The sequence below is a fragment of the Diadema setosum genome, chromosome 21 (genome assembly GCF_964275005.1).
Source record: "Diadema setosum chromosome 21, eeDiaSeto1, whole genome shotgun sequence".
NCBI lineage: Eukaryota > Metazoa > Echinodermata > Echinoidea > Diadematoida > Diadematidae > Diadema > Diadema setosum.
Genome location: NC_092705.1, coordinates 11387365 through 11414324, shown reverse-complemented (window position 1 = coordinate 11414324; position 26960 = coordinate 11387365). Strand labels below are relative to the sequence as shown.

At 37.3% G+C, this 26960-nt stretch overlaps 1 protein-coding gene across 1 annotated transcript in view; it reads right to left on the bottom strand.

Annotated features, from left to right (window-relative positions):
* The window catches only part of LOC140244964 (phospholipid-transporting ATPase IF-like), a 100547-nt gene that overhangs the window by 20030 nt on the left and 53557 nt on the right, over positions 1 to 26960 (bottom strand). Inside the window, exons 10-29 of the mRNA XM_072324572.1 lie at positions 26595 to 26745; positions 24543 to 24624; positions 22798 to 22856; positions 20485 to 20682; positions 18686 to 18858; positions 16340 to 16482; positions 15661 to 15764; positions 14968 to 15081; positions 13876 to 13998; positions 12207 to 12355; positions 10981 to 11134; positions 10025 to 10127; positions 8659 to 8804; positions 8011 to 8070; positions 6977 to 7163; positions 5692 to 5771; positions 5125 to 5190; positions 3984 to 4087; positions 2955 to 2972; positions 1846 to 2011 (exon numbers count right to left, since the gene is read on the bottom strand). Of these exons, the coding sequence (XP_072180673.1) occupies positions 1846 to 2011; positions 2955 to 2972; positions 3984 to 4087; positions 5125 to 5190; positions 5692 to 5771; positions 6977 to 7163; positions 8011 to 8070; positions 8659 to 8804; positions 10025 to 10127; positions 10981 to 11134; positions 12207 to 12355; positions 13876 to 13998; positions 14968 to 15081; positions 15661 to 15764; positions 16340 to 16482; positions 18686 to 18858; positions 20485 to 20682; positions 22798 to 22856; positions 24543 to 24624; positions 26595 to 26745 (2380 nt within the window). The remainder of the gene's footprint in view (positions 1 to 1845; positions 2012 to 2954; positions 2973 to 3983; positions 4088 to 5124; positions 5191 to 5691; positions 5772 to 6976; positions 7164 to 8010; positions 8071 to 8658; positions 8805 to 10024; positions 10128 to 10980; positions 11135 to 12206; positions 12356 to 13875; positions 13999 to 14967; positions 15082 to 15660; positions 15765 to 16339; positions 16483 to 18685; positions 18859 to 20484; positions 20683 to 22797; positions 22857 to 24542; positions 24625 to 26594; positions 26746 to 26960) is intronic.

The following is a 26960-nucleotide window of genomic DNA, read 5'->3' as shown; positions in this document are numbered from 1 at the left end:
AAAAATGAAAAGTATCAAGTCATACACTGATTTTACAGGTTCCTTAATACAACATTCTCAAAATTCTCGACTCCAAACAATACCATACAGCTCCAGAAGGCGATGAGTTAAAGCAAGCAACTAAAAGTTACTTCTAACAACCTGATGACTTGTATGACATTATCTCTTTGGCGTCTGGAGTAAAGTAAAGTATACAGATACCAATAATCTCTCTCTCCTTGGCCACAGTACAATCACATACTGGTGGCATTAAATTTGACAGGATTTGGATCACAAAAGACAGAAAAAAAGAAAATGTCAACACATGATATGAATTTTGCTTTAAAGATATTCTCTACATCTTTCATTTTGATACATATTACAGCTGCATCAACATAACACCATAATGCTTCCTAATTGTGCAAGGGAGCAAAAAAAAACCAAAAAAAACAAAAACATCAATACCTCAATTAAGTACAGTGTGGCAGCAATATATGATTTACTAATACAGGCGGCAACAACTCAGTCTTCTACCTGATATTCAATGCTATGGAATAGTAATCTCAGCCAAAGTTATACTAGCCATTTGTACCAAACATGATTAATGAAGTCAATTACATGTTGTTAATACAAATATTGTCTGAATGCCATTGTTCATCTTTTTGTTTTGTAGCTTTTTCTCTGTCTTTCCTGAAACTGGAGATGGATTAGTATACAAATTATTATTATTATTATCATTATACACCATGACAATGGCTCTTCTTGAAATTCCAAAGATTTCTAAATAGACCGGTTTACTAACACATTCAAATTTACGGATGTTTTTTTCCACCGTGACATACAAACAAGCTATTCTACCAACCTATACCTCAAACACGATTTTCAATACATGGAATCCAGTTGGCAAACATCAGATGTTGCTATGTGAGGCAAACCTCAGGCAAGCTGTCAGGTTGTCAAGAAGAATCATTGTCAGAAAGGTATGCATAAAATCTGAAATGTTTGGTAAGCTGGTCATTTGAGACAGGCACCATGAGAGTCGCTACACTGAATTATTCATCTCTTGCCTGCAAAGACAATGGAACCAAAATCTATACTGAATTCATCCTTTGAAACAAATCTTCACACTAGGTAGTACAGTATTCATCGCATAATCGGGACAGGTTGGGAGTAGCAAACACGGCCCCTTTAAGCGGGGTGCCCGATTTCGCGATGAGCACTCACCATACACTAACGGCATACGACATGTACATGTAGTGCACACACACACACATGCATACTGACGTACTGTACATGTACTGTACATGTACTGTACATGTACCCCTCGGCGCAACCCTCTAGCTCTCCCTGCACATGGCTTTGCTTATATGTAGGGGAGAAGAATGTTCGCGAAAGCATGTGTTTCGCAATGGCATGGATACTTATACACGGCGCTTTCGTGGCTATGCATGTACGTGTACTGGATGGACGGAGGTCAAAACACACCAGTCCGAAGCTTGCTTTGTAAGTTCGATGTAGGGAATCTTTGAAATATTGTTGTGGTATTTTGGTAGATATTTTGAGTAAAATATCAACAAAATCAAAGATCGCTTGAAGAAAAATTGTCCCGTTTATCAGAGGTCCCCGCCCGATTATCCAGTGAAAATAACATGCATTGGAAATGTTTCTGGGTAGCGTATGTCATTTAAGCGAGGTTCCCAATTATCAGATGCCCGATTATGCAATGAATACTGTATCTCTCAAGGCTCCGACATTGGCGTCTGAGTAGTGTCAAAATGTGCCCTTTAGAAAGATCAGCAATCTGTGGTTATAAAGGGCTTTTGGTACATATGGGTACATGGACATACTGCCCCCCAAATGACTTACCCTGGCTATGACTTCTGGATCGGGGAAGAAATAATAGGAGAAGACTCTGAAAACGAAGTCGGGCAAGAAGCTGACGACAACGACGCCAAGGATCCAGAACCAAACGGTCCAACTGTTCAGGGACTGGAAGAACACCCAGTAGAGGCCGGTGGTGTTAAAGAGAGATCTATCATACACAAACACACAAAGAGAAAAAGAAAACAGAGAGTAACTAGAGGGGTTTTACTCTGTGATCATCTGTCATGCAAGCATTCTTTAAGAAACATACTTAGCACCTTACTATCTCTATCACAATCTTAAACCATCAGCAATACAACCATTTTATTACCATCCTCATCTATCATTTTATATTTCCTTTATCAGTCGACCAATATTCATTTCAAGCAGTGGGCTTACCATTATCCTCATCCTCTTGTTCAGTCTCATTGTTACCGTCATTATCACTATCATCACCATCACTTTCATCTTCATCATCATCATCATCATCATCATCATCACCATCGCCTTGTATTACCTTCATCTTCATCACCATCATCACCATTACCTTCATCTTCTCCATCACCATCACCATCATCATCATCATCATCATCATCATCATCACCATCACCACCATCATCATCATCATCACCATCATCATCATCATTACCATCATCATCATCTTCATCACCATCACCATCACAATCACCATCATCATCATCACCACCATCATCACCATCATCACCACCACCACCACCATCATCATCATCATCATCATTACCATCAACAGATTCGGACTCAGGCACTCATTATGCACTTACATGTACATCTGTCTATCATCATGTAATTCTAGCCATCATTCCTTGCTGTATATTGAGAGACTGAATTGATACTCAGTTTGAAATGCATGATAAAATGATATGAATACCAGTGTTGGAAAAAAAAAAAAAAGCTGTCTTGATACAAATGCATTATCATATATCAAAACATAACACTTCACAATTCTGGTTATCATGATCACCAACTGGTTCCATCAGTATCATCATATTACTGATAGTGAAGATGTGGGAGTGTCACACAATGACTTGCGTAGCATTTATTCATGTTAACTTGGATGTTTGCTGAATACTTACATTGGAAAGGCGTCATACCTGGCAGAACAAATAAGACAGAAAATGAACTGGTGAATGGAAAGAGCTATTACTCACACACTTCACAGTTTGCCAAGAGTTTGTGTATAGAGATAAAACACTGCATACGCTGTCAATGCTAATGCTATCCAACATATAGCTAACAGGATCTGACTTTACTGGAATGCTTGGCAACACAACATGTCACATTCTCACAGTAAAAAAAAAAAAAAAAAAAAAAAAAAAAAAATTATGGTGCTTTACATCTACCTCCAGGTCACTGCACCAAAACACTCAAATGTGTCAATTACAACGCAAGGGTCCTATCCTACATCAAATTAATGCAGGAATTGTTTTCTTTTAATATACAGCACATGTGACTCATGACCTGAAGTACTTGTCTCAGGCTAAATTCAAAGCCAAATCTGAACAAGTACATCTCAGAAAGACCTAAATGTGACATTATAATCATACATGTACACCATGATTGGGATGGGAGGACATACAATATTAGTCCCATTTGAAAAGGGTTTAAAATACTATTCAGGAAGTTGTTAAGTCCTGAGACAGTCAAAAAGATTATGACCTCTCTGTGTAGTAGTATTTACACATGGATGATCATGTCTATCCCATTGTTGACTGGTATTTGAGTAACCAAGACAATATTCTGCAATGTGTAAACTACATGAAAGAATAAAACAGAGTATCTGACTAGTATCTGACTAACCCACATAAGAACTTGCAATGTTTGAACTTCATGACTATTAAAGCAAAACAAAGTATCTGACTGGTATTTGACTAACCCATGGAATATCCAGCAATGTTAGAACTGAACAAAACAGAGTATCTGACTAGTATTTGAGTATTAACCAACATAATATAATGCAATGTTTGAACTTCAAAACTAAACAAAACAGAGTATCTGTCTACCACTCCACCACTCCACTTTCAAAAACTCATCTGATAACACTAACCAAAAAGGAAGAAAGAAAGAAAAAACATCTTATGGGAAACAAAATCATAAAGACTCACCAGATGAGACCGGAGTATAGTGCCACCTGCACAAAGTAACCCAGGATCTGGATGATCATCCCTGCTATTTGGATACCATCCCAGTTACAAATCTCCACACAGAGCTGCAGATATAACATACACATTTTGAAGTGAGAGAGGGAGGTGGAGATTATAAGGAAAGAGGACAAAGAGGGTGTGGATAGGGAGGGGGGGGGGGGGGACAAAAAGAACAAAAAATGAAAGAAACACTGCTATGTTAAAAATTATACCGAGTGTATGATGTTGACCATCAAAAGAGAAGGAAAGAGTCATGGAACAAGAGTCATGGGCTTTGAAATGCAAGTACCTCTGTGACGGAGCATGTTATATACAATGAGGGGAAGATCGACGTTCAAAAAGCCCGAAATGATGAACTCTCCTACACCGCTAAAATATCTTTCACTAGACAGGAGACAGAATGTGGTATGCACTGTATGCTTAGGCGCACATTACCCACCCAACACATAGGGCCTTTATAGGCCAAGTGACTTGTTTCATGACGGAAGACCCTGAACTGACAAGAGTTGGGCGATAATACCTCTACCCTTTGCTTTAAACTTGGTCCTGCTCATATCACCGAGTTCTACTGCTGAACATGCATGTAGGATTACTTCGTCCCTCACAAACAAAGCAAAGGAAACTTGCACAGGCATAAGAAGAATGGGGCTGTGGTTTTGATAGTGAAATCAAATTCTACAAAATGTATTTCCATATGTACCTGAATAGTATACATATTTTTGGAGATATTTTTCAATTTCTGATATTTGCCTATATGCACATTATGAATGTGCATGGTTATGAATGATCAAAATCACATTGGTAGAATGTCTTTTAGTACTTTGATGAACATGTGTTCACGTATTGTAATATGATTCCCATGCTCCTATGTCTGTTCCCTGCCAAATGTGATATTAAACTTTGCAGGACATAACAGAGAGAATATGTCACAGAATATGAACATAAAAGTTACAGTCATTGCAAATATTAAAAGACAATAAGATGCTATGTTCCCTTTCTCCTCAAGCTGCATGATTTGACATTTCACAAGATTTGAACATCTTTGATCTCCATGGGGTTTCTCTGATTGCAAGCTAGACATTATTTTCCTTCATGTACTCACCTTGAAGTTTACTACCAGGACGCAGGCTGTTGTTACTATGGTTCCAAATGCCCACAGACCATAATTCTGTAGAAATGTATAGATTAAAGGTCAGAATAAGGACGGTCACGTATTACAAATTTGCCATAAGTATTCACAAACAAAGAAGTCAAATTAAAAAGAAAAGAAAAAGAAAAGATCAAACCCACAAAACCTGAAGTCATACACTCATATGGCCTTGATATACGACCTTACATCACAGAAACTGACAGGAAGTGAAAATATGACCTTTTTTCAGTCAAGGTTAGATTGTGAAATGAGGAAATTCATTACTTTGAAATAATATATATGTTCCTAGTCCACAGAAATAATTGATACAGCAGTCAACTTGCAGGAACTTTACTTCGGAGGAGAAGAGCTTTTATACTTAGTGTCTGTTGATATCCACCAACTCATTCTTTACACTGTGTGGAATAAGATGAGCATTTACAGCTCCACATAGCATTTTTTTTTTCTCAGTGAAACATGAAAGAAATGTCATTTGTGACTAAGAGACAGAGATACACTACAGTTCAGCATCTGACTAACCTGCATATTCCGCATGAGGGAGACATCATCCTTAAAAAGCCACATGGCTCCAAAGAAGAAGACTAGAGACTGGTATATACCTGGTGACAGGCAAGGAGAATTACTTGAAATAGCTTTTATTTAGATTTTTATCCAATACATCAAAACCATGCCTGGGAAAGTGTTACATCTGAGATACAAATTGTACAAACAATCAGAGAAAACTGTACATTTTGTTCTACTTAAAAAAGAAAACACATTTCATAAATTGAAAATTCCATCCACAGGGGAAACATCGACACTGTGGCTTAGCTTAAACTGAGGTTCTGTGATTTAGAGAGTAATTGTGGCTTTAAAAATGGTTGTGGTAAATCTTATCTGTCACAATCATTCAAGAACCACAAGTGACATGGAATAAGTGTGTCATCCTCAATAGAATCTATAATTATGATGTAATTACTCTGTGTCAGGGAAATTGAGTGGTTATGATGAGCTGGTGTTTGATATGAATATTTGGCAGTCTAAAAAGGTTTGAAACTCTGAAAAAAAAAAGAGTCTCTTTGGAACAAATCCTATATAAAAGCTATCAGAAACAACTGTGGTTACTACACCAAGCCCCTATACTCTCTCTATGTTGCATCCAGGCAATGTGCATGCTAAGACTCGCCAAAATGTCAGCTCAATTCATTTAACAATTCTCCCTTTTGCATCTATGTAAACATTTTGTCACTAGCAGTCGGGTCCGTATGCTACGTGCAAACAAAGGAGGTGATCTCATGCACCAAAGTGCAACACGCGGAGGTCAAGTGGGGTTACACTTTTGGTGTTGACGTGTGCGCTTCTGGTAATGCGGAGTTACTGTGCAGCAGGCACAGGCATAGACAGTATATATGTGGTAATTGCATTTACACTGTAGTTTGTCCTTTTTTCTTCAAAATTAATTAGCAAAGCATTGTCACTTCACAATAGAAATGCATTTTCAGAGCTTGTAACCTGATGTTTCTTTCGCAATGTGTAAAAATTGCTGAGAAAATCTACAAAACTATGGCAGTTTGGAGATACAGATACAGCTGTAGTGCTCCATGTTTTTTGTGTACTATGAAATGGTGTTGTCAATACATTGTTACAGAAATCAAATAGTGCTGCCACTGCTGGAATTTAGTTATGTGATACGAAGAATTCAGCTATCATCAAATCAAAGTTACTGGAGGCTAACACAGTCGCCATATTACCATGGGAACCAATTAGTGCATACAAAAATGCCGAGGATGACAAAAAAAGGACGAGCCACGTTGAAGTCACCTACCGAGCAAAACCCAGTACACATTGTGCCACATTTTGAAATGGCCGTTGCGAAGATTACTCTTGTAGAGCTTTGGATTGGCAAGGAGAACGTGAGCCGGTAGATGTTGCTCCACAATGCCGTAGAGTAAGATGGGTAATGCACAGAATGTGATGTTGTAGAGAGTCAGGTACATGCTGTCAAACATGGGCTGCAGAGATGACAAGTGTTCAAGAAAAACAAAAGACAAAAGAAAAATATAAACGCATTCATTTCACTATCATTTATCTACTAGTATCGAAAATAGCATCACTGTCAGTTTCAAACAAAAAGCAGAGTTGAAGTATTGGGGCCATTCTCTGTAATTGTAAGTACGCCTTTTGTTAATAGTCAGCAAGTCTATAGTCAGCAATCTTATCTTTGAGTTAAGAAAAATGAAATCGGCTAATCATACCCCAAAATGTCTACGCTAACAAATTTGACTTTGCGACATATACAAAAAGGGTCATATTCTCACCCGACATTAATCATCTCATGTCAAAATCTGAAATTCAATATGAATTTTGTCTGGGATTTTACCATGAGTTAAAGCATAAAAGTAGAATGCTTATTTAAATCCCATTAGATAACTCCAACATGACAGCTTTGGTCCATTGTTCACACAATCGACAAACTCTAGAACCGTTTAAGCATCATTTCCTCTTTTTGTTTTTTTTTCTTTGATAAATGTTGAAGTCTTCTCGAATCTAAAAATATAATTCTTTTTAAAAACTGTCTTTTGTTTCTCAAACACTCACAAATACAAGTCTCTTTTACAAGTCAAAATCCATTAGAAGTAAAATACACAGGTACCGAGTCACCAACACTGTCTTTTCTGTTTGTTTTCAAAGCCGAGACTACAGAAAATGCACAGCAACTAAGGATCACTTGCACTGATTTATTTGCATCGCCCCCAGACCACTTAGAAAATTTTATAGCCCGGGCAAACATGAATTGATCATGAAGGGAGTTTATTTCCAACACCACAGGGATCGAGGCAGCATGGAAATAAATCATACCTGTTGTGACATTTCTGAGAAGAAGGAGAAGTAGAACTGGCACGTAATGAAGGCAAAGTTCTGTGAAAAGCAAGAATAAATTATAAACTCAGTGAATGCAACATCACATATAACTTCATGGAGTGCATAGTTAATCATTCACCTTGCAGAAACATGTTCAACAACTCTTATACTGATGTCAAAGTATTAGTCTTTACCAAATCCATGCTTTTCAGTAAAACTAGATAGACATAATCTCACTGATTTAAATATTGTTTGAACAAAATATCATTTTGCTATCACAACCATGTGTTCATAGTATTACAAATCATTATTACAAAACAATTAGACACAGTCGAGTCATCATTATGCAATAAATCCCATATCATTACACAAGAACAATAGCATCCATACGACTGCTTCCCGTACCCAGATTTCTCACACAATCTTTATATTCCGAATGGTTATAACAATGATATGAGAACATCAGGGACCCATTTCATAAAAGATGTTAGGATGGCAACTCTTACTGGAATGGCAACTTCCAATAGCAACAGCCAATCAGGAAGCTGGATTCTTGTCATTACTATGACAATTGCCATTCCAGCAAGAGTTGCTATCAACTCTTTATGAAATGGGGCCCAAAAGATCTGTGCTAATTTGTGGCACCTTGTAAAAGAAGTACTGGACGGTGATGGCCATGCGATGGTAGTACCACTGGCCGTGGACCAGGAGAATACGTAGAAGGAACTTGAATCGGGAGAAGGCATAGTCGCTGCAGCGGACAGCTTGCCGACCCTCCTTGCCCATGATTCCTGGCATGGGGGAGATTTGAAAATAATTCAGGATTTCTGTCTACTTCTCAGAATGGAATGGAATAACACGACTGTGGCGGGGTTAAAATACCGAAGTGTACCAGATGTAACCTACATTATGTTCATGACAGCATTTAAAATCAGTGTTTGCTTGCAACTATTATAAAGAGTGACATTTGCTCTGACTGGACATTCTCGACTTGACGGACCCACCTCTTTATTGAAGTAACTAAAACTAAGAGCTGGTAACTTACAACAGGGCTCTACACGAGCAGTGACCCAGTGTCATAAAAAAAATGACAGGTCACCAAATTTCCCAAATTTACATAGAGAGTTTAGCACTTCAATGCCTCTAAAATCCCAGAATCCTATTCTACAAGGAAATATATACTGTGAATGCAATAAATCATTAAAAACAGAGTTCAGGCAATTTTTCTCTTAAAATCTTAATAATTCAAATATTACCAAGGCTTAAGATTATTGAAGCGAAGCTTCAGTACAGTATCTAATGTTTGACTCTGGTGACCCACACTCAAAAAAAAGTGTGACACTCAAATGACTATATGTGAGCGTGCATAACAAAACCAACAAAAAGTTGCACCATGTGATTTTTCATGAGGACTCAGAAAAAGATGAAACGGCTCAACCAAGTCAGGCTTTTTTTTTTCAGGGTAGTGTGATTTAGAGGCCCCTTTTCATTTCTTGAAAATCCTTTGCACAATCTCCACTTTCAACTCTGATAACTTTTGAAGGGATAATGCTACTGCTTTGACAGCTAGTATTAATCATGGTCAGAATGTGTTCATAGAGCATGCTCAATTTCAGCTTAATCTAATTATCCCTTCATTGTTGTTGCTCCAGTGGTTTGCATCCTGTTTTTTGTTCCATTCATCACACACCTAGCGCAGCTTGGTAGAGATTAAGCGCATGAATAGACCCTGTACTTCGGAGTCTCTTTTTTCAGTTCACACTTTTCCAGAGTGTGTGGTTTCTTTCCAATATTTAGATAAGTTACAAGAGTCCATTAGAATTGAGTCTTACATCATTTTAAAGCTTATAGTCTGCTCTTTCGGAATCTGCCCTTAACAGAAAATCCATGACTGTCAACTTTTTGTTGGTTTTGTGATGCAGGGTCACGTATGTACTGTGAACCTACCATACCGTATGCATATACAGTATGTGTTCATACTGAACATTCTTCCGACATCGTGACATCTTACCCAAGCCAAGATGAGCTTCTTGGATCATACTGACATCATTCGCTCCGTCGCCTATCGCCATGGTTGAAGGCTTGGATGGCGATTCTTTCACCAGCTTGACGACCTGTCAACACAAGGTGCGTAAAATTAATAAGCCTGGAGGGGAGAGATACTCGATGTGAAGATGGACAGAGAGTAGGAAAACGGGTGTAGTTAAAGAGTCCAGGAGGCATGAAAGGATGTGCAAATATCTCTATCAGTTTCAAACTGGCATCAAATAAGTTGATTAATTTTTCTTTACAGCTTCCTGATAGTCCTAGATATTCATGACATCATGTAGGACCTGCACTGTGGAACGATTTGAATTTAAGCAATGTTTTCAACCTAGAATTGAATAATATTCTTTTAAAAAAAATGAAGAGATGCTTTTAATTCAATTATACTGATGATTTGTGTGAAAGCATTGGCTTCTACACCTGTGTGTGATATGTTTTTATTACTCTATTCTGCTGATGCTGATAATCTCTTTTTACGCCACTAGGTATGTATAGTTTTTCTTTCTTACAATCTTTGTACATTCTATTTTCCATTATTTTATTCTTAGCTATCTTATTGTGTAATATGTACTGAATTGTTTGTATAGTGTCAATATTTGGCACACCTTTGTTTTTGTTGTTTTATTCATTATCTGTTCATTGAAACGTTTTCTGGAATGATGAATATAAAATGACATTTAAAAAAAAAAAAACATAATGCCTCCGGCACCCTTCGGGCTGAGGCATAAAAATAGTGATCATGAGGATATCGAGCATGAAGAGCATTGAAGTGTTTTCCTATGTTTTGCCCATCAAATAAACTGTATCTATTATCACGGACATAAAAATGAAATATCTTTGCCAAATCTATCATCATATTAAAGGGTTTGTGCTATCATGGTGAGCAGAGTGAATAGTGAGACTGAGGATTGGCTTTAATACCTGAGCCTTCTGGAGAGGTGACATCCTACAGCAGAGCACAGCCTCACACTGCAGGCACAGATCCCTGAGGGCAGTCGTAAAGTTTTCTAGGGCCAGTGCCAGGCTGGGGCCATCCACAACCAAAGCATACTTCTTGCGGGGTTCTAATCTCATCCTACACAAAAAAGATCAAAGTGTAAATCATGGTCAAGTATCGAATATGCAAAGTTATTAAACATGAGCCCTATCAATTACAGGGTTGGTTGTTGTTTTTCAATATTTGCATGTACTTAGATGAAAAGGACACTTCCCTAGTGCTTGACCACCAAATTTCCATCAAATTTATACACAGATATCGCTCGACTTGTAAAAGAATCTCTATTCTTCAACTTCCCTCCATGTTCCTGTAAATTTCCTATAATCATCATATAAAAAATTATAAAAAACGAAAACAAAAGACATAGCACACATAGTGTTTGCTAGGCATTGTCACAGTTGGACATGAAATAGGAAAGTTACAGGATTTTTGCACATGTATTCATAAAATCAGAAATGTTAGGCACAACCACATACATTTGTATATGCAAATTAAGTGAGGCCATGATGTAACAGCCTAATAAGCCTTTCATTGACAACTTCACTAAATTTCCTTTCTGACCTCAAAATCAAATAAAAAAAAAGATACTGTCTCACTCACTGTGATACAAGAAGATAGTAATAATTCTTATGGAGGAAAGATGGTAGCTGCCATCTTTTTTATTACCAAAAACATTCTTTTCATAATATTTTTGTCTACAAGATGACATTATCATCTTACCTATTATGCATGTATATGATAGCGAACAATCTTACTCTTTCTTTAAGGTCATGTGAAATTTCATAGTTAGATAACTTCACTTCTTCTAATTGATCATTGTCATTACAATCATTAAAAAATTCCCCAAACCGAGTTTCAACGCTTTCCAATCTATATGTACAAATAGTTCAGCACTGAATGTGCCTTTCATGTTATAAGTGATACACTGTAAAAGTGAAAATATTCATGTGAGTAATTTCTTGTGCTCAGCTGGGTAACATAAATTTTGTGTTTTTAATTTCATGGAATCAAACTATAATAAGTACACATAGTATTTTACTATAACAAGCAAAGATATGCTTTTATTTTCGTCAAAGTTTCATGTCACCAGTAATGCATGAAAATGTCCACTTTGACGGTATGAGACTGTAAAGAATAACAGATGGCTCACTGTTCGGCATGTCTGTCCAGTGTCTGCCGGCAGGTCTGCGCGGACGTCTGCCTGACCAATAGGAGCTCCACGGTGCCATCCTTGAAGTGACCGCAGGAGTGGCTGATGTTGACCGCTGTCTCCTGCTTGTCCCCCGTCAGCACCCAGATCTGTGAAGAGGCGATGTCACATCATTCAATGACATCAAGACAGTTCTTCCTAGATATACTGTATGTCCCCCAGAAAAAATTACAACAGGACCCTCCGCAAGGATAACTTTACAAATAGTGAATCAGTCCAAATACAATTTCAGGGTATGAAACTATAACTTAATATTCACATCTTACAGAAAACCCCATTCGATTTGCTTCAGTGGTCACAGAGAAATGAGGATCTCTGTAGAGCATTTCAGGAATCCTGTCCCTCCAAGTTCTGTCCATTGTGTTCACATATGTGACCCTGCACCTCAAAACAAACAAAAAGTCGCCAGACATGAATTTTTAGTTAAGACCACATTCTGAAAGAGCAGACTTTAAGCTTTAAAATGATGTATAACTCAAATCAAATGGACTCTCCTAACCTATCTAAATATTGGAAAGAAAGCACAAACTCAGGAAAAGTGTGAACTGAGAAAAGAGGCTCTGAAGTACAGTGTCTATTCAAGCGCTTAATCTTTACCAAGCCGTGCTGGCTGTGCGATGAATGGGACAAAAATCAGGAAGTAAACCACCAGAGTAACAACAATGAAGGGATTATCAAATTAAACTGAAATTAAGCATGCCTCATTAACACATTCTGTCCATAATTAATGCCAACTTTCAAAGCAGTAGCACTATCTTTTCAAAAGTTATTAGAGTTGAAAGTGAAGAGTGTGGACAAGGTTTTTCAGAAATGAAAAAGGGAATCTAAAGACACACCTAACCACACTATTCTACCAAAAATGTTCGAGATAAACTGCTAAAAAAACACACTTTCCTGCCCGTTTTATGAAACCAAATTTTAGCATAATGTAAAAGAAGACCCACTCTTTCAAAAAATATGGAAAAGTCAAGTTCGGCTAGGTTGACCCATTTCACTTATTTTCAGTCCTCACGCAAAATCAGTGTGTGCGACTTTATGTTCGTTTTGAGGTGCACTGTCACATATATTAATGTGCAGTTCCAAGAGCATCCAAGTGCTAAACTTGGAAGAAACAGACCCATGATTTGCTTTACAACGATTCACATTTCTCTTTGATCATTTAACCAAACCGAATGGGGTTTTCTGCAAAATCTAGGTAAGATGTAATATTTTTAGATCCTGAAATAGCATCCAGAAAGTTTAATTGTATTGAAAGTTATCAATGCGGAATTCCGATTGTAATTTTTATCTTTCTTTCTTTCTTTTTTTTTTTTTTGGGGGGGGGGGGGGTGGGGACATACTGTACATCAAGAATCCCCAAATATTAATTCAAAGGCTCTTTTACATGTGACACATTCAAATCACATGATATAACACAACTGGAAATATCACTCAGAAAAATAATCCTTAGATTATCAGATTAAGTTTCATTCACTAGTTGATTGTACACACACCTGTACATGTACCTTCATACACCTCTCGAGGTATTGCACTTTCATGTTAGGAGAGGCAAAATTAAAACAAGTCGGCTTTTATATGATTCGTAAGTCCTATTCATTTATAGATGTACCTTGATACCAGCTTCGCGTAGCGCTTCCATCGTCTCGGCAACCTGATCTTGCAACTTGTCCTCCACACCAGTAGCTCCCAGTAGATGGAGGTCCTGTTCAATGGCGCTGTAAGCATCATTCATCTTCAAAACGAAAAATGAAAAAAAAAAATTGACTCAATAGATTCAGTTTTGTCAAATATAATTGCATAACCTACAACATTTAATCAGTAGCCATAGCCATTCAAGAGAAATGTCTCTCTCTCAAAAAAAAAAAAAAAAAAAAAATGTTTTTAAAATCTGCAATGGAAAGAATTGACAACATATACAGAACAAATCAGATTCATAAAGTCATCTGCTTTTAATAGACGAAAGGCTGCTTCAGCAGTGCCATTGTAATGGATTCTGACTATTGTCTAGTGAGAATGAGAACTCCAAGGGTGTTAAGTTGCCACTAAACCCATAGTGTTCAAGACAACTTAACACCCTTCTCATTCTCAGCCGACGATACGATAATCCCTACACTACACAAGCTATCACACGGCTAGCACCCTGCACCATCAGAATGAGATCTGGGAGGCATTTCATCAAGCGTTTTGTCATATCCGTTGTGATGTTGCAGTGTCATATATTATATTTTGATGTTATGCCATTTGGCAGAACTACATGAATGTGCATTTGCATACTGTGAAAAAACAACGCGTTTATTGGACTGTGCAATGAAGATCTCGCCAAGATGTAGACTATACTCTTCATGGTATCTGTCCATCAAATTTATCCTTTCAGCTTGTATGAGCATGTTATGTGAACTGCACAATATACAACACATATCACAAGCAACTCACCATGGTGGCAGTGGTGGGATTTAAACCAACTACAACAGTTACCAACAAATGAACACTTTTTTGGCAATTGCCTATTTTTTTTTTTTTTTTATCAATCTCCACTTTCCTATCTGTTGTCAGCAGATAAAATCTAAGATGTACTATACATCTCACAAAAATATGTACAATACTAATGAGGAGATAGGGAGATCCTATACTACAAACAGCATGTACTCATGCTGGTTAGAAAAATTGCCTGAAAATGTGACAACAGCAGTTGACCCCTGACCTTTTCATCCCGGTTGTTCAGTGCAGTGGCAGCTTCTCTCAGCTTTTCTTCGAGCATGGCATAGGTTTCCTCACTGAGCTTCCTCTGACCGAAGCATAGTGTTCGCAATCCAAGCTGGATAATAACATCGTTTAAAAAAAAAAAAAAAAAAAAAAAGAGACGCAATTGAAAGGTTCATCGCAAGAAACTCATTTAACAGTACTTACTTCACAATACTCATGTGTCTATAAAAGCTTGAATTGCATAAGGTTGTAAAGTAGTTCTCGAGACTACAACTGGGCTCTACAACCAGATTTGCAGAAAGCATAATCATCATACTCAAAAAGGATTTGACATACTTTGAAATGGAACAGATTTCTGAACTAGATGAGAAATGCATGGTGCCAAAAGGGACAGTATCAAATTGACATCAGAATACCCCAATTTAAGATTTTTCTTCAGATGATAAACTCATCTCCTAGTAAATGCACATTAGAAAAAGGCTGGAGTCTCCCATGATAAAGCCAAATTCTGCCCATAGCTTGCAACATGTCCATTTTGCTCATTGAGGCCTACCTTGATATCAAATTGACAAATACACTGTTCCAGTTTAAGGCCTTGTTTTAATCAAAAGGGAATTTGAATTTCAAAAATATAAAGGGATAAGGCAATATTCAGAAATTCGATGTGAATGCTTGGACTTTTTTTTCTCACCATGGCGTAGTCGCTGACATGCTGGTCAGTAACCTCCTTCTTTCCACTGATGCTCTTCCGTAGGATTGTTGACTCTGCACCTTTGCAGAGGAGCAAATTCTCTCCTGTGGGCACGGTAAACAACAAATGCAACAGCAACCATACACACACAAAAAAAAAGAAGAAAAGAAAATGAGAATGCAGCGTAAATTAGATCTATACACACAATGATGATAGCTATGATATCAATCAAGAATATCAAAAGACAGTAACATCAAAAACTAAGACAAAAAATATACAATAAAACTACAACTGTATTCTTTGGGGTCAGGTACACATCACTTCCAGTAGCTGGAGTGAAAACAAACATCTTGCCTGTACATGTGCAGAGCTTGAGCGTGAATGCAGTGCACATTAGCAGTGTACAAATCTATGAGGTGATACAGATGACAGTATACAGTGTTTACGAACTTAAACTGTTGGCATTCAAAATCACTGATCTACCACTGATTACCTTTCATACTTTGTCAATGAAATTTCTTATACCCAGTTAAGATAACAGCAAATGCAGATAATGTTTTAAACTTGCATTAAAATAAATGAAGACAACTTTCAATCCCTGCATGATTACCAACTGCAACTACTGTCTCTTGATAAGAGGTTGAAAATTGGCCACAAAGATCCAGAGAAATTTTCTCACCATTTGGGGTTTTTAAGATAATGCTCATGCACTTCCGGGTTGGGTCAAACTCCAGGACATTGAGGATCTGATACCTGAGAATGCTCCCTTTGTGCTTGACATCCAGGTATTCCTGGGTTCCTCCAAGAAACACTGTGCCAAATCTATCGATCACAATAAATGAGATCGCAGAAGAGGAAAGGTGAAGATCTGCGGCATTTCTGATCCCACTCAAGTGAGATTTACGCATGCTGCACATTTTTGGGGTTAGTAGAATTGTAACTGGTCAGCTAAATAAACAGACAAATGACATGTATGGGTAACACTATTTTAAAAACACCATAAACCAATTAGCATTTGAATGATAAAACAAAATGCAGTTGTGTAATTTCTTCAGACTGCATGACTGAGTTGCATAGCACAGCACATGAAAAGTGTAAATCAAAATTGTATAATAGGAAAGTGCTCGCAATCATTATCTTAAAGGCATTGTTTAGCATTGAGAAGAGTGATTTGAAAAAATGTTCAAGCTATCACATTTGATGCATACAAATGTGCAGGTCAGTTTTATCACAAAACATCCTACCATACAAAAATCTTGCAATAAAGCCTTAAAACATATTACTGGGTTTTTGTTACTGGGTTTTTTTCTCAATAAACCATAACTGTAGACTGTTTAGTCAATTTTATTATAACTATTGTTCAAATTTTGTATATTCAACAATATTCAACACTGATTATATGGATTAAAATTTTTACATTGGTTGTTTCTATCCCTAACTCTGTATTTTGAACTATTTTGAGCACTAAAGTTGGGTTTTTGGTTCATCTGCAAATGGTAAAAAGTGCCTTTATATATGATTTAGACAGTAAAAGAACAAAATTAAAGAAAAAAAAGAATAGAAGATTCTGATGAAAAAGAATGAGAGAAGGTTCATTAAGATGAACGACTTGAAAGCAGAAACAGACAATTTACAACAACAAAAATAGCAAGAAAAATAAGAAGGCATAGGCATAGGAAAATGAGAAGGATACACGAAATATAGAGAAGAAGCAGAAAATAAAGAGATACAGCTACAATGCTGAAGAAACTCTAGAAACATTGAGAAGAGAGAGAACATCAAAGGACACATTGTAAGTTCACTTTGATATATATATTTGGATTGATTGAATGCAGCAATATAGTAAAACACATGAATGAACGTTCAAGGAAAATCGGACAATCCGTTCGAAAGTTATGAAATCTTAAAGTTTCAGTGCAGCCACTGCTGGATGAGAAGACTACTACAGTTTATGATGTCACATGCCTAGAACGATACAAAGAAAATAAAAATGAAATTCAACATATTTTCACTTTTCTCGCACAATAAAAGAGCACCTGACTTGCCCATTTCAGAAGGCAATATAGTAAAACACATGAGGCGGTGAGTTGGCTCAGTCGGTAGCGCGTCTGCCTCACGATCACGCGGCCCGGGTTCGAACCCGAGTCTGGACTGAGCAATGTTGTGTGTAAGCATACCGTCCCCTCTAGCAAGAGGCAAAACACTCTGTCCCTCGGATAGGACATAAAAAGGAGGTCCCTTGTATGAGAGAGTAATAACTCATGCACGTAAAAAGATCCCGCTTCATTCATTCATCGCAAAGAGCAGGGTGTCTAACCCAGTGAAGTGGTCCCACCTCACATCCAACTGGACCCCATGGAAGACCAGCTTAATGTAGCTGAATAGGGGCTATCCAGCCATCTTTGCAAATGGAAATTAACAAACAAACAAACAACAAGGCAAAGGGAAATAATGTTACCCCTCGCATACCTTTAAACTACCTTAACATTAAAAAAAAAATCCATGGAATGTGAAATTCTCTTTATGCTTTCTCTAGCTTGTTCTACGCATGTGACATCACGAACTGAAGTAGTCTTCTCATCCAGCGATGGCGGAACTGAAACTTCAAATCTTTTGAATAGACCGTTTTTCCTAAAACTTTGACTGATGTTCTCTACTAATACTGCTGCATTCATTGAATCCACATTAAAGGGATGGCATAGATAAACAAAAAGGAAAAATAAAGTGGTCCAAATAAAAGGTGTGACCCACCTTTTATTAGGACCACTTTGCTTTATGATATCTATAGGCTATTTCAAAACCAATTTTCATCAAATGAACTTTGATTTACTCCTCGTAAAATTGTATGCTCTTTAATATTTCATATAAGTGGTTTCTTAATCATCTTGAAAACAAAGCTAGAACCTGAATCTCCATCTGAACTAAAACTATACCATCCCTTTAAAGTAGACTTGTCCTTTGATACACGGCACAGATAATGTTGTAGTGTAATCAATTATTCAAGGCAGACAAAACTATCACTCACTGGCTGGCTGCTTCAACGAGTGCCTTCTCATCAGGCGAGGAGGCCTCGTATTTGAGCACCCGGTCTTCCCCAACGTTGCCATTCATGACCCTGCCTCCCTTTGGGGCGCCCTCGTTGCTGACATGCACAGTATGACACAGCGCCATCGCCAAAAGGAACTGGTCCTTGTCAAACTGAATGCGACAAAAAAAAAAAAAAAAAAAGCAAAAGATACTCAAAAATCATACCCTTGTCATAACATGTGATATATCCTGTAGCGTGGGAATGCATGGCAAAACAAAGAGATGTATTGTATAGCTTAGGAAAGCACGGCAAAACAACACATGATATATCACCTGGCTTGGGAAAGGAAAGTAAAAACCAGTCAATGAGTAGACTACAGGTAAGATTTCAGTGAATACTTGAATTTCATCATGGAAATGATTCAAAATACACATTTAACTCCCAAACCAAATCTTTCTGTATAAAATACTGAATAGAGTGTTGCTGCAACAGCTATACTGTTGTAAATTTGATGGCATTACAATACTTTATCATAAAAAAAAAAAATACTGTGCACTTTTACCAAGTATATGTACATCTGTACACTAATTTGTTTGTATGATTCCTTGCGGAATTACATGACGAACAGTTTGTGTAGAGTCTCTTTTTCATTTATGAATCAAGGTATGACTTTTTGGTGTTGTTTTAGATATTGAACAATGATAGTAGAACCAGGGTAAAAAAGTTTTATGCATATTGGTATATTCGTGTGTGAGTGTTGTTCTCTCGTGCAGAAAGGGTTGTACATACCAGTAAATTAGCACTTTGCTGCTGCCCCCCCCCCTCGTGACACACTGATCAATTAAGGTTCTGTTTTACAGGCATGCTAGTCATTTTATTGAGCATTCATGAATGTTCAAGATGACAAAGCAAAAGCATGTTGCTCGTTTACATACTATTATTCTTATTTTTTTTTTCTAGGTGCTCGAACTTTGTATATAGTACAGCTTCATATAGTGTGGACTGCTCTTAGTCTAGCTGAGATAACAAATGCAGCCATCTCAGAGGAAGTCATAACTTTCATATCATTTCCTTATCTGAAATATCTTCACACTTTCTGACCTTTAATAGCTATCACTAAACTGTCATCCGTCCCCTTGCTCAGTGTGTTTACACTGCACTTGCAGGAGATACAATCTCTACTGATTGACAGATTCAATATAAGTGGCATGTACAAATATATTGAAAGAAGACCAGAGTTTAATAGATGTCTACTGTATGACGGACTTTAAGAGAACCACTTAACACACCGTGCTATAATAGTTTGAAATCTTTCTTTTTTTTTTGTTGAAACCGAACACATACATATTTCATGTTTGAAATAATACCCTGCACTTTTTTCTATTAACCTTTCAGTTTACTACAAGCAAGAATGTAATTTCACTAATTCCATGCCATGAATCAAGACATCCCCACAATAGTAGACATGGCAACTGTAGCAGAGGAATCATGTTAGCTCTCTGTGGGCAACGTTCACATGCCCGACTCAGTTGACGGCTTTCCAACTTCACACATTTTGCTTAAACGTGCAACCCGCAGACAAAATGATATATAAATTTGAATATACCACATTTCGTTGAAAGTGTCATAGGCATAGCTTTTCAATGAAATTTTACACCAAAGCAACATTTTGCGGGGACCGTTTTGACAGGCAGGGTAAAAAAAGATTCCCTGGACGTTACCCAGATATTGTTACAGTAACTCCTTTCTAGCTTGAAAGGCTCTGTTAAAATTGGGCTGCAGTGTCTAGTACATACCTCATCATAGGACTCGCTGTCTGCCGGTTCGAGGGAGCCGCCTTTCTTCTCGACGTACTTGACGCCGTTGATGGAGCACTGCCTGAACTTCATCTCGTTTTCCGTCAGCGTACCTGTCTTGTCGGTGAACATGTACTCCACCTGGCCCAGCTCCTCGTTCAGGTCCGAAGTGTTGGCCTTGGCGACCTCGTTGGCTGCCTGTGTGAGGGCGCCAGAGTTCAAAGAAATTCAGGAGGTGAACAACTCTCTGTTTTGTTTCTTCTGAAGGTATGCTTAATTTCTTTCTGATTCAAGCCATATGATACATAATATTATTAATGATTTCTCCTGCACATGTATATTATGACCACAGACTCTTTCCCCCCAGTTGGTTCACTTGTCTGGTCTGTCTGGGCTTATATCTGTGAATCTAGCAAATTTGGGGTTCTGATAAAAAGGGCCTTTATTAATTTTGAGTGTGTGTGCAGGGGCAGATCCAAGAATTCCATAAAGGGGAGGCGCCTTTACAAAATTAAAGGGGAGCAAATGCCTCCCCCCCCCCATTTTTTTCTTTTTATTTGTTTTGTTTTAACCAAAAAAAAAAAAAATTCCTCTTGATCTGCCACTGGTGTGTGTTGGTTAGCGGTCAAGGTCCATGGTCAGTTCCTATTACAAAGTACACTGTAAGGAGCGAAACTGCAGAAAGTCATGGATGTTGTAATTTTGGGGGGGTCCTTTTTTTTTTAGAACTATAGAAGCCCCCCCCCCCCCTGTTCCGCAGCCCATGACCGGGTATGAATGTAAAAAGCAGTCTACAGTGATACTGCATGGTACTGAATATGCCATACATGTATATCTAACAAGTCTAATTTTTCTCAAATTTCATGAGTGACAGGGGAAAAAAAAAAATCAAAATTTGAAGAGATAACACGAGATCCTCACGGCATACTTCCTTGGTCTTATGCCAATTCCCATCAAGACATAAAAACAAAAGTGAAAGAAAGGGAATGGAAGAATGTCACATGAGGCTGATATCTAGAGAGGCATCCTTTTCCTCTGTTATTTAAGTAATAGATCACACAAACTTTAATCCCAAGAGGATTATTTTCGATCAGATAATCTCATGCCGTCTTTGCATAGATGACAATACCAAGTGATACAAGTTTGTTTATTTGCTGTTGTTTGTTTCATTTTCCATCTGAACAGACAGCTGGATAGCCTGTATTCAGCTGCACTAGCTGGTCTTCAATGGAGTTTTGACAAGCTAACTTTAACCAGAAGAGAAGTGATTACTGTACTAAAAAAAAAAGTAAACTTCTCTTAGATATCTTATAAAGGACAAATCAAATATCGAATCACTTGCATCATTGATGAAAAGTGCTGAGTAGGGCGTGCACACAGGATTTTTTTTTTTTTTTATGTGATTTTTCTGAAGGACCATCTAAATGAAACAGAAAAACTTCAAAACTGATAGTATTTGTAAACTTGTCCTAAAAAGTTCGTTGACATTGTCGCACGGAGCAGGTACGGAAACAACAAGGAAGGAAGTGGGTTGCTATATTGTCAATAGAGACAAATCGATCAAGGCTACTGCCTGAAGGAAGAAATTGCATGGTCAAGGCACTGTACATCTCACATGCTGTAACACTTGGTCACATGCACTGTTTGCTAGTAAACACTCCACCCTCACTTGCCATACAAGTCTATTTGTAGACTACAGTACATCTTAACATTTTGTTCTCCCATCATAGCATTAGTGTACCAACTATACAGTATGTCCCCTCCCAGGCAAAAGAGGACAGAGTGGAGTTTATGGCCAAAAAGACATTTCAGCCAAATTTTGATTTTCAATCTTGACCTCTAATTTTGAAAAAGTACTGTGAATTCTAACATTGACCTAGAGAGATTTAGCCACAAAAAAAGAGGGGAAAAAATAACTAAATAAATTCTATTGAATAAATTTTTGTTTTCACTTAAATAGTGATAACAAGATCTGTGTGGTAGACAGACAACAACAACAAAAAAAATCTCTGGCAACCTTCAGTGCAGAGACAAAATACAAAATTTACAAATATAAATCATAATCACCCCTTGCATTACCCAAGAAATTCTGCTTTGGCTTTTCTTTCTACTACTGTAGTGGTGATGTTACATGTACCAATCTTCACTACTTTGCCACTGGGGAAAATCAAATTGTAAAGTGACCATGAATTTATGGCTCTGGTAAACCTTCATGGATTGTCATTGTCATCAACGATGAAATACTTATCTTTAAGATCCCATGATATTTTATATCAAAGTGTGTGGGAGTTGACATAATTGTACAATTCTCACCTCATCATACATTTCAAGGTCCCAGCCAAGGTAGATAGAACCCAAAAACTTCTGCATTTCTGCAAGGATGGAAACCAAACAAACAAACATTTTATTCGCAGATTATACAAATGATATTCTGATATAAATTGCCATTAGGAGTCATCCTTTCTACACTGTAAATCGCTCTCCACAATCAAAGACATGACAGTGTCAGATTAGTGTACAATACGGGTAAAATCATTAACACTGAAATAATTCAAGTGAACATTTCAATACTTATCCAAAATAACCTTTAGCAACCACTGTAAAGGGATTAAACCTATTTTAACTGGGGGGGGGGGGGGTCAAATTGACACGATTCCGCAGCGCGCAAAGATTTTGCCATGTCGTTTCATGACATTTTTCATTGAAGTCTCCCGCATATTACACCAAATCTGCGACATCCCGGTACACCGTTCTGAAGTTACGCAATGTTTTGCATATGCATGTCAACGCGAAAACAGCTCAAATTCATGATATCGTGTGCAAATCCAATGCAAATTCTGTTTTTTGGGTTTAATTGATATAAATTAGATTATTTCAACTTTTAACCATTGAAATTAATCAATTCTAATGAAGATAAGCTTGAAAAAGTGCCTGCAACAAATTTTGGCAAAAAAAAAATAGAAAACAAAAGGTAAAAAAAAAACAGTAAAATACATAAGAAATTGACAGAACAATAAAAAACAAAAGAAATTGGTTTTGATTGTGCTATTTTTTTTACAACAAAGGTGTTTGATGTGTCGTGAGGAACTCTGACACAAAAATTTAGCAATCCTTCAGTCTTTTTAATGGAGTTATAGGTGAAAATATGATTTCATGCATAAATTTGCATAATTAATTTATTAAAAATAGAAAGCCAATATTTTTCTATAGTATGACCATATAGACTTGTAGATGACATCCGGCTCTATCTTCAGGCAAAATTTTGTGGCGATCGCGTGATTGGTGGCCGAGATCTGAAGGGGGGGGGTCAAATTGACCCCCCCCCCCCGCCAGTAATAACTTGGTCTCAAATAGCCCAGTCAAAATAGGGTTAAAAGATTATCTTACAATCTGGCATACACAAAAGGTTTAAAATATTCTATTCATGATCACTGAAAAGCATCAATGCCACAAATGCCTGCTTTGCTATGTTTCGTTAAAGTGTTATGCATACTTTCAAGCACAACGTGGGTAGAAAATTGAGGAAAACGATTAAACCTTCAAATATGATTTACACACAATGTAGAGAACAGATCTTCTTCACTATTTTGTGATGTCAAGCTTTAGAAATAGGGTTGTTCTTTCAGAAAATACCATAAATTAATGAAGGACCTTGCTTACCCAAAACATACATTTCTGGCCTAGTAGAATACTGGTACCAACTTGTGACTTTTGGGTGGGCATTATGGCGTACTATTACACATCAAAGATTAAATTATGCTTGACGTCTTTGCTATTCTATTGCAGAACAATTGCTGGACAATTTTCAGAAACAATAAACAATACTAGTAAGAGTTAACAGATCAATTCTTAATTAAACCAAAAAAAAAAAAAACAGTTTGAAATGAGCTAAACTGTAACATGTCATAAAGCTACTCAATGTACACGCTGACTTCATATCTTCCAAAGATATGGCTATACAAAATGAAAAACTACACATCTGAATACGGAAATACACACACAACAACACCAACAAATTGGCAAGCACTGTTGTGATTGCTTGCATAACTTCTGCTTACCAATGGTGACATATAATGAGATTGGAATGATGTAGTTGTAGAGGACAAGGAAAGACAGAAAATCCTCCATCACTTGCAGGAACTGCAATCAAAGAAAAGAAAAGTGAGAGAAAAATGTCAGTACAATTCATACATATCCTGATTAAGTTTGGTGATGACTGTTCACTCTACATCACAATGTTATCTTGATCTTGTTAACCCATTGAGGACGGGCTGATTTTGCCACAACACGCATTTTTTTTTTTCCATAGACCCCTGCCCGAGTATACTCGGGACTTATCCTCAACGGGTTAAAGTTTGGGACATTTGTTGAACATCATTTACATGAAGCTGCCATCACAGTTCTTCCTAAGACTCTCTCTGCTGGGTTTCTTGAAGAAATCTGTAGATCCTCTACAGAGCCTAAAATTATAACTCATTTAATTCTTAAAGGGACTGTACAGTACTGGTTGAGGTAGGGATTCATGTTTTGAAGATTCCCAAGTGAGATAATGAAAAGCCTCTTATGAAATATGCAAGAGCATGTAATTTTAAGAAGGATTCAACGTTTATTTGATGAAAATTGGTTTTCAAATGGCTGAGATATAAAAAAAAGTGCTAATAATAAAAGGCGACATGCCCCAACTTTATTAGTATCTCTTTGTTTCACTTTGTTTTTGGATATCTCAGCCATTTCAAAACCGATTTTCATCGAATAAACTTTTGATACCCCTTAGAACTGCATGCTCTTTGACATCTCATAGAGTGGTTTCTGAATATCTCACAAAACGTTAAAAGCTAAATCTTCACCTCGACCACAACTGTACACACCCTTTAACAAATGCAAAACAAAGGGAAAATGACCAGAAAGATAAATAATTTGAGTGAAAAGAAGCAAGTAAAACGGGATTCCATTCAGGACTTGAACCAGAGACCTCCGGATTGCTAGACCGGCGCTCTTACCAACTGAGCTATGGAAAGCCCTATTACAGTGTTCATTGTAGGAACTCCTTAATTCTCAATGTCTGTATGGTCAGAAGCTTACATAAACTTGACAAAATCCCAATAGAATCGCATTCTCTTTGCTCATTTTTCATTCACTTAATTTGCATGAACTTTTGATGACTCAAAAGTATTCCTTTCTCAAATGCAACACCGGACTGAGCTATGGAAAGCCCTATTCAGTGTTCATTCTAAAGACTCCTTGATTCTCAATGTTTGTATGGTCAGAAGCTTACATAAACTTGACAAAATCCAATAGAATCGCATTCTCTTTGCTCATTTTTCATTCACTTAATTTGCATGAACTTTTGATGACTCAAAAGTATTCCTTTCTAAAATGCAACACCTGGAAATAACGATTACTGTACACGCTGTTATTTTCGCGTACAGATATTTTCGCGAATGACGAGGTCATAGACATTTTCGCGAGATGTTGTTTCGCGAATTGACGCCGACGCTTACATTAATGCACTATTAACAGGGCGCATGGAGACATTTTCACGTGTTGTGTGATTCGCGAAATTCGCGAAAATTAAACCCTCGCGAAAATAACAGCGTATACAGTAGTTAAATGCAAGTGTTTGTGTGCCATCCAACGAAATATTGCATTGCATCGGCATTGCATACAGTGAGAAAGGTAGGCGTAAGTCTACACATCTCAATACCTGTGTTATAGTGTTAGGGGTTTGTCTTGATGTTATGCATAGCATATTTCACATGCAATATTTGCATTTGTTGTGTTTTTTTGTTTTTTTTCAAACCTCCAGTTTTCACGGAATGCAGACCTTCTAAAGGAATGTAATAAATGATAGGGAATGAAACAGAGTGAGGGGAAATGGCTCATGGGAGATATTCTGATCCCTATAAAGTATGACACCTGTAAAAATCCTTTGTCTTGATTGATTACGTGCGTGTGACAACAACTACAACTAAACTACCACTCGAAGAAGAACAAAGCTACATGTAAAGTAATACCAACATTGTCCCTCATCGCGAAATTTGATTGTCGCTTTGCACGTAACACAAATTCCATGAACTTCAAGAGAAAGAATGATTGTACAAAGGACCTACCGTGACATTATAGTCCGCCTTTGCTACTTCATAGAAGTACCATGAGTGTGGAACGTAAGGCCTTACGTTGTAGTAGTACTTAAGACCCGTACAGAGAGAAATCTGAAAAACTAGTACTGCTAACATGAAGAGAAGATAGTAGTTCATAATTCTGCAAAGGAAGGAATGGAAAGAATGGAAAGAAAAAAGAAATGTATCATATACACATGTACATGCAGTACATGGATGCACTGCAAATTTTGCTAGCTTGAAATAATATAAGTATAGCTACCGAATCGAGATTCCATCAATTTATTAGTTATTCTTTATATAATTAGCTGAGGTGGACAAAAGTGAAAAGTCACTGAACCTGTTTCTCTGTAATAT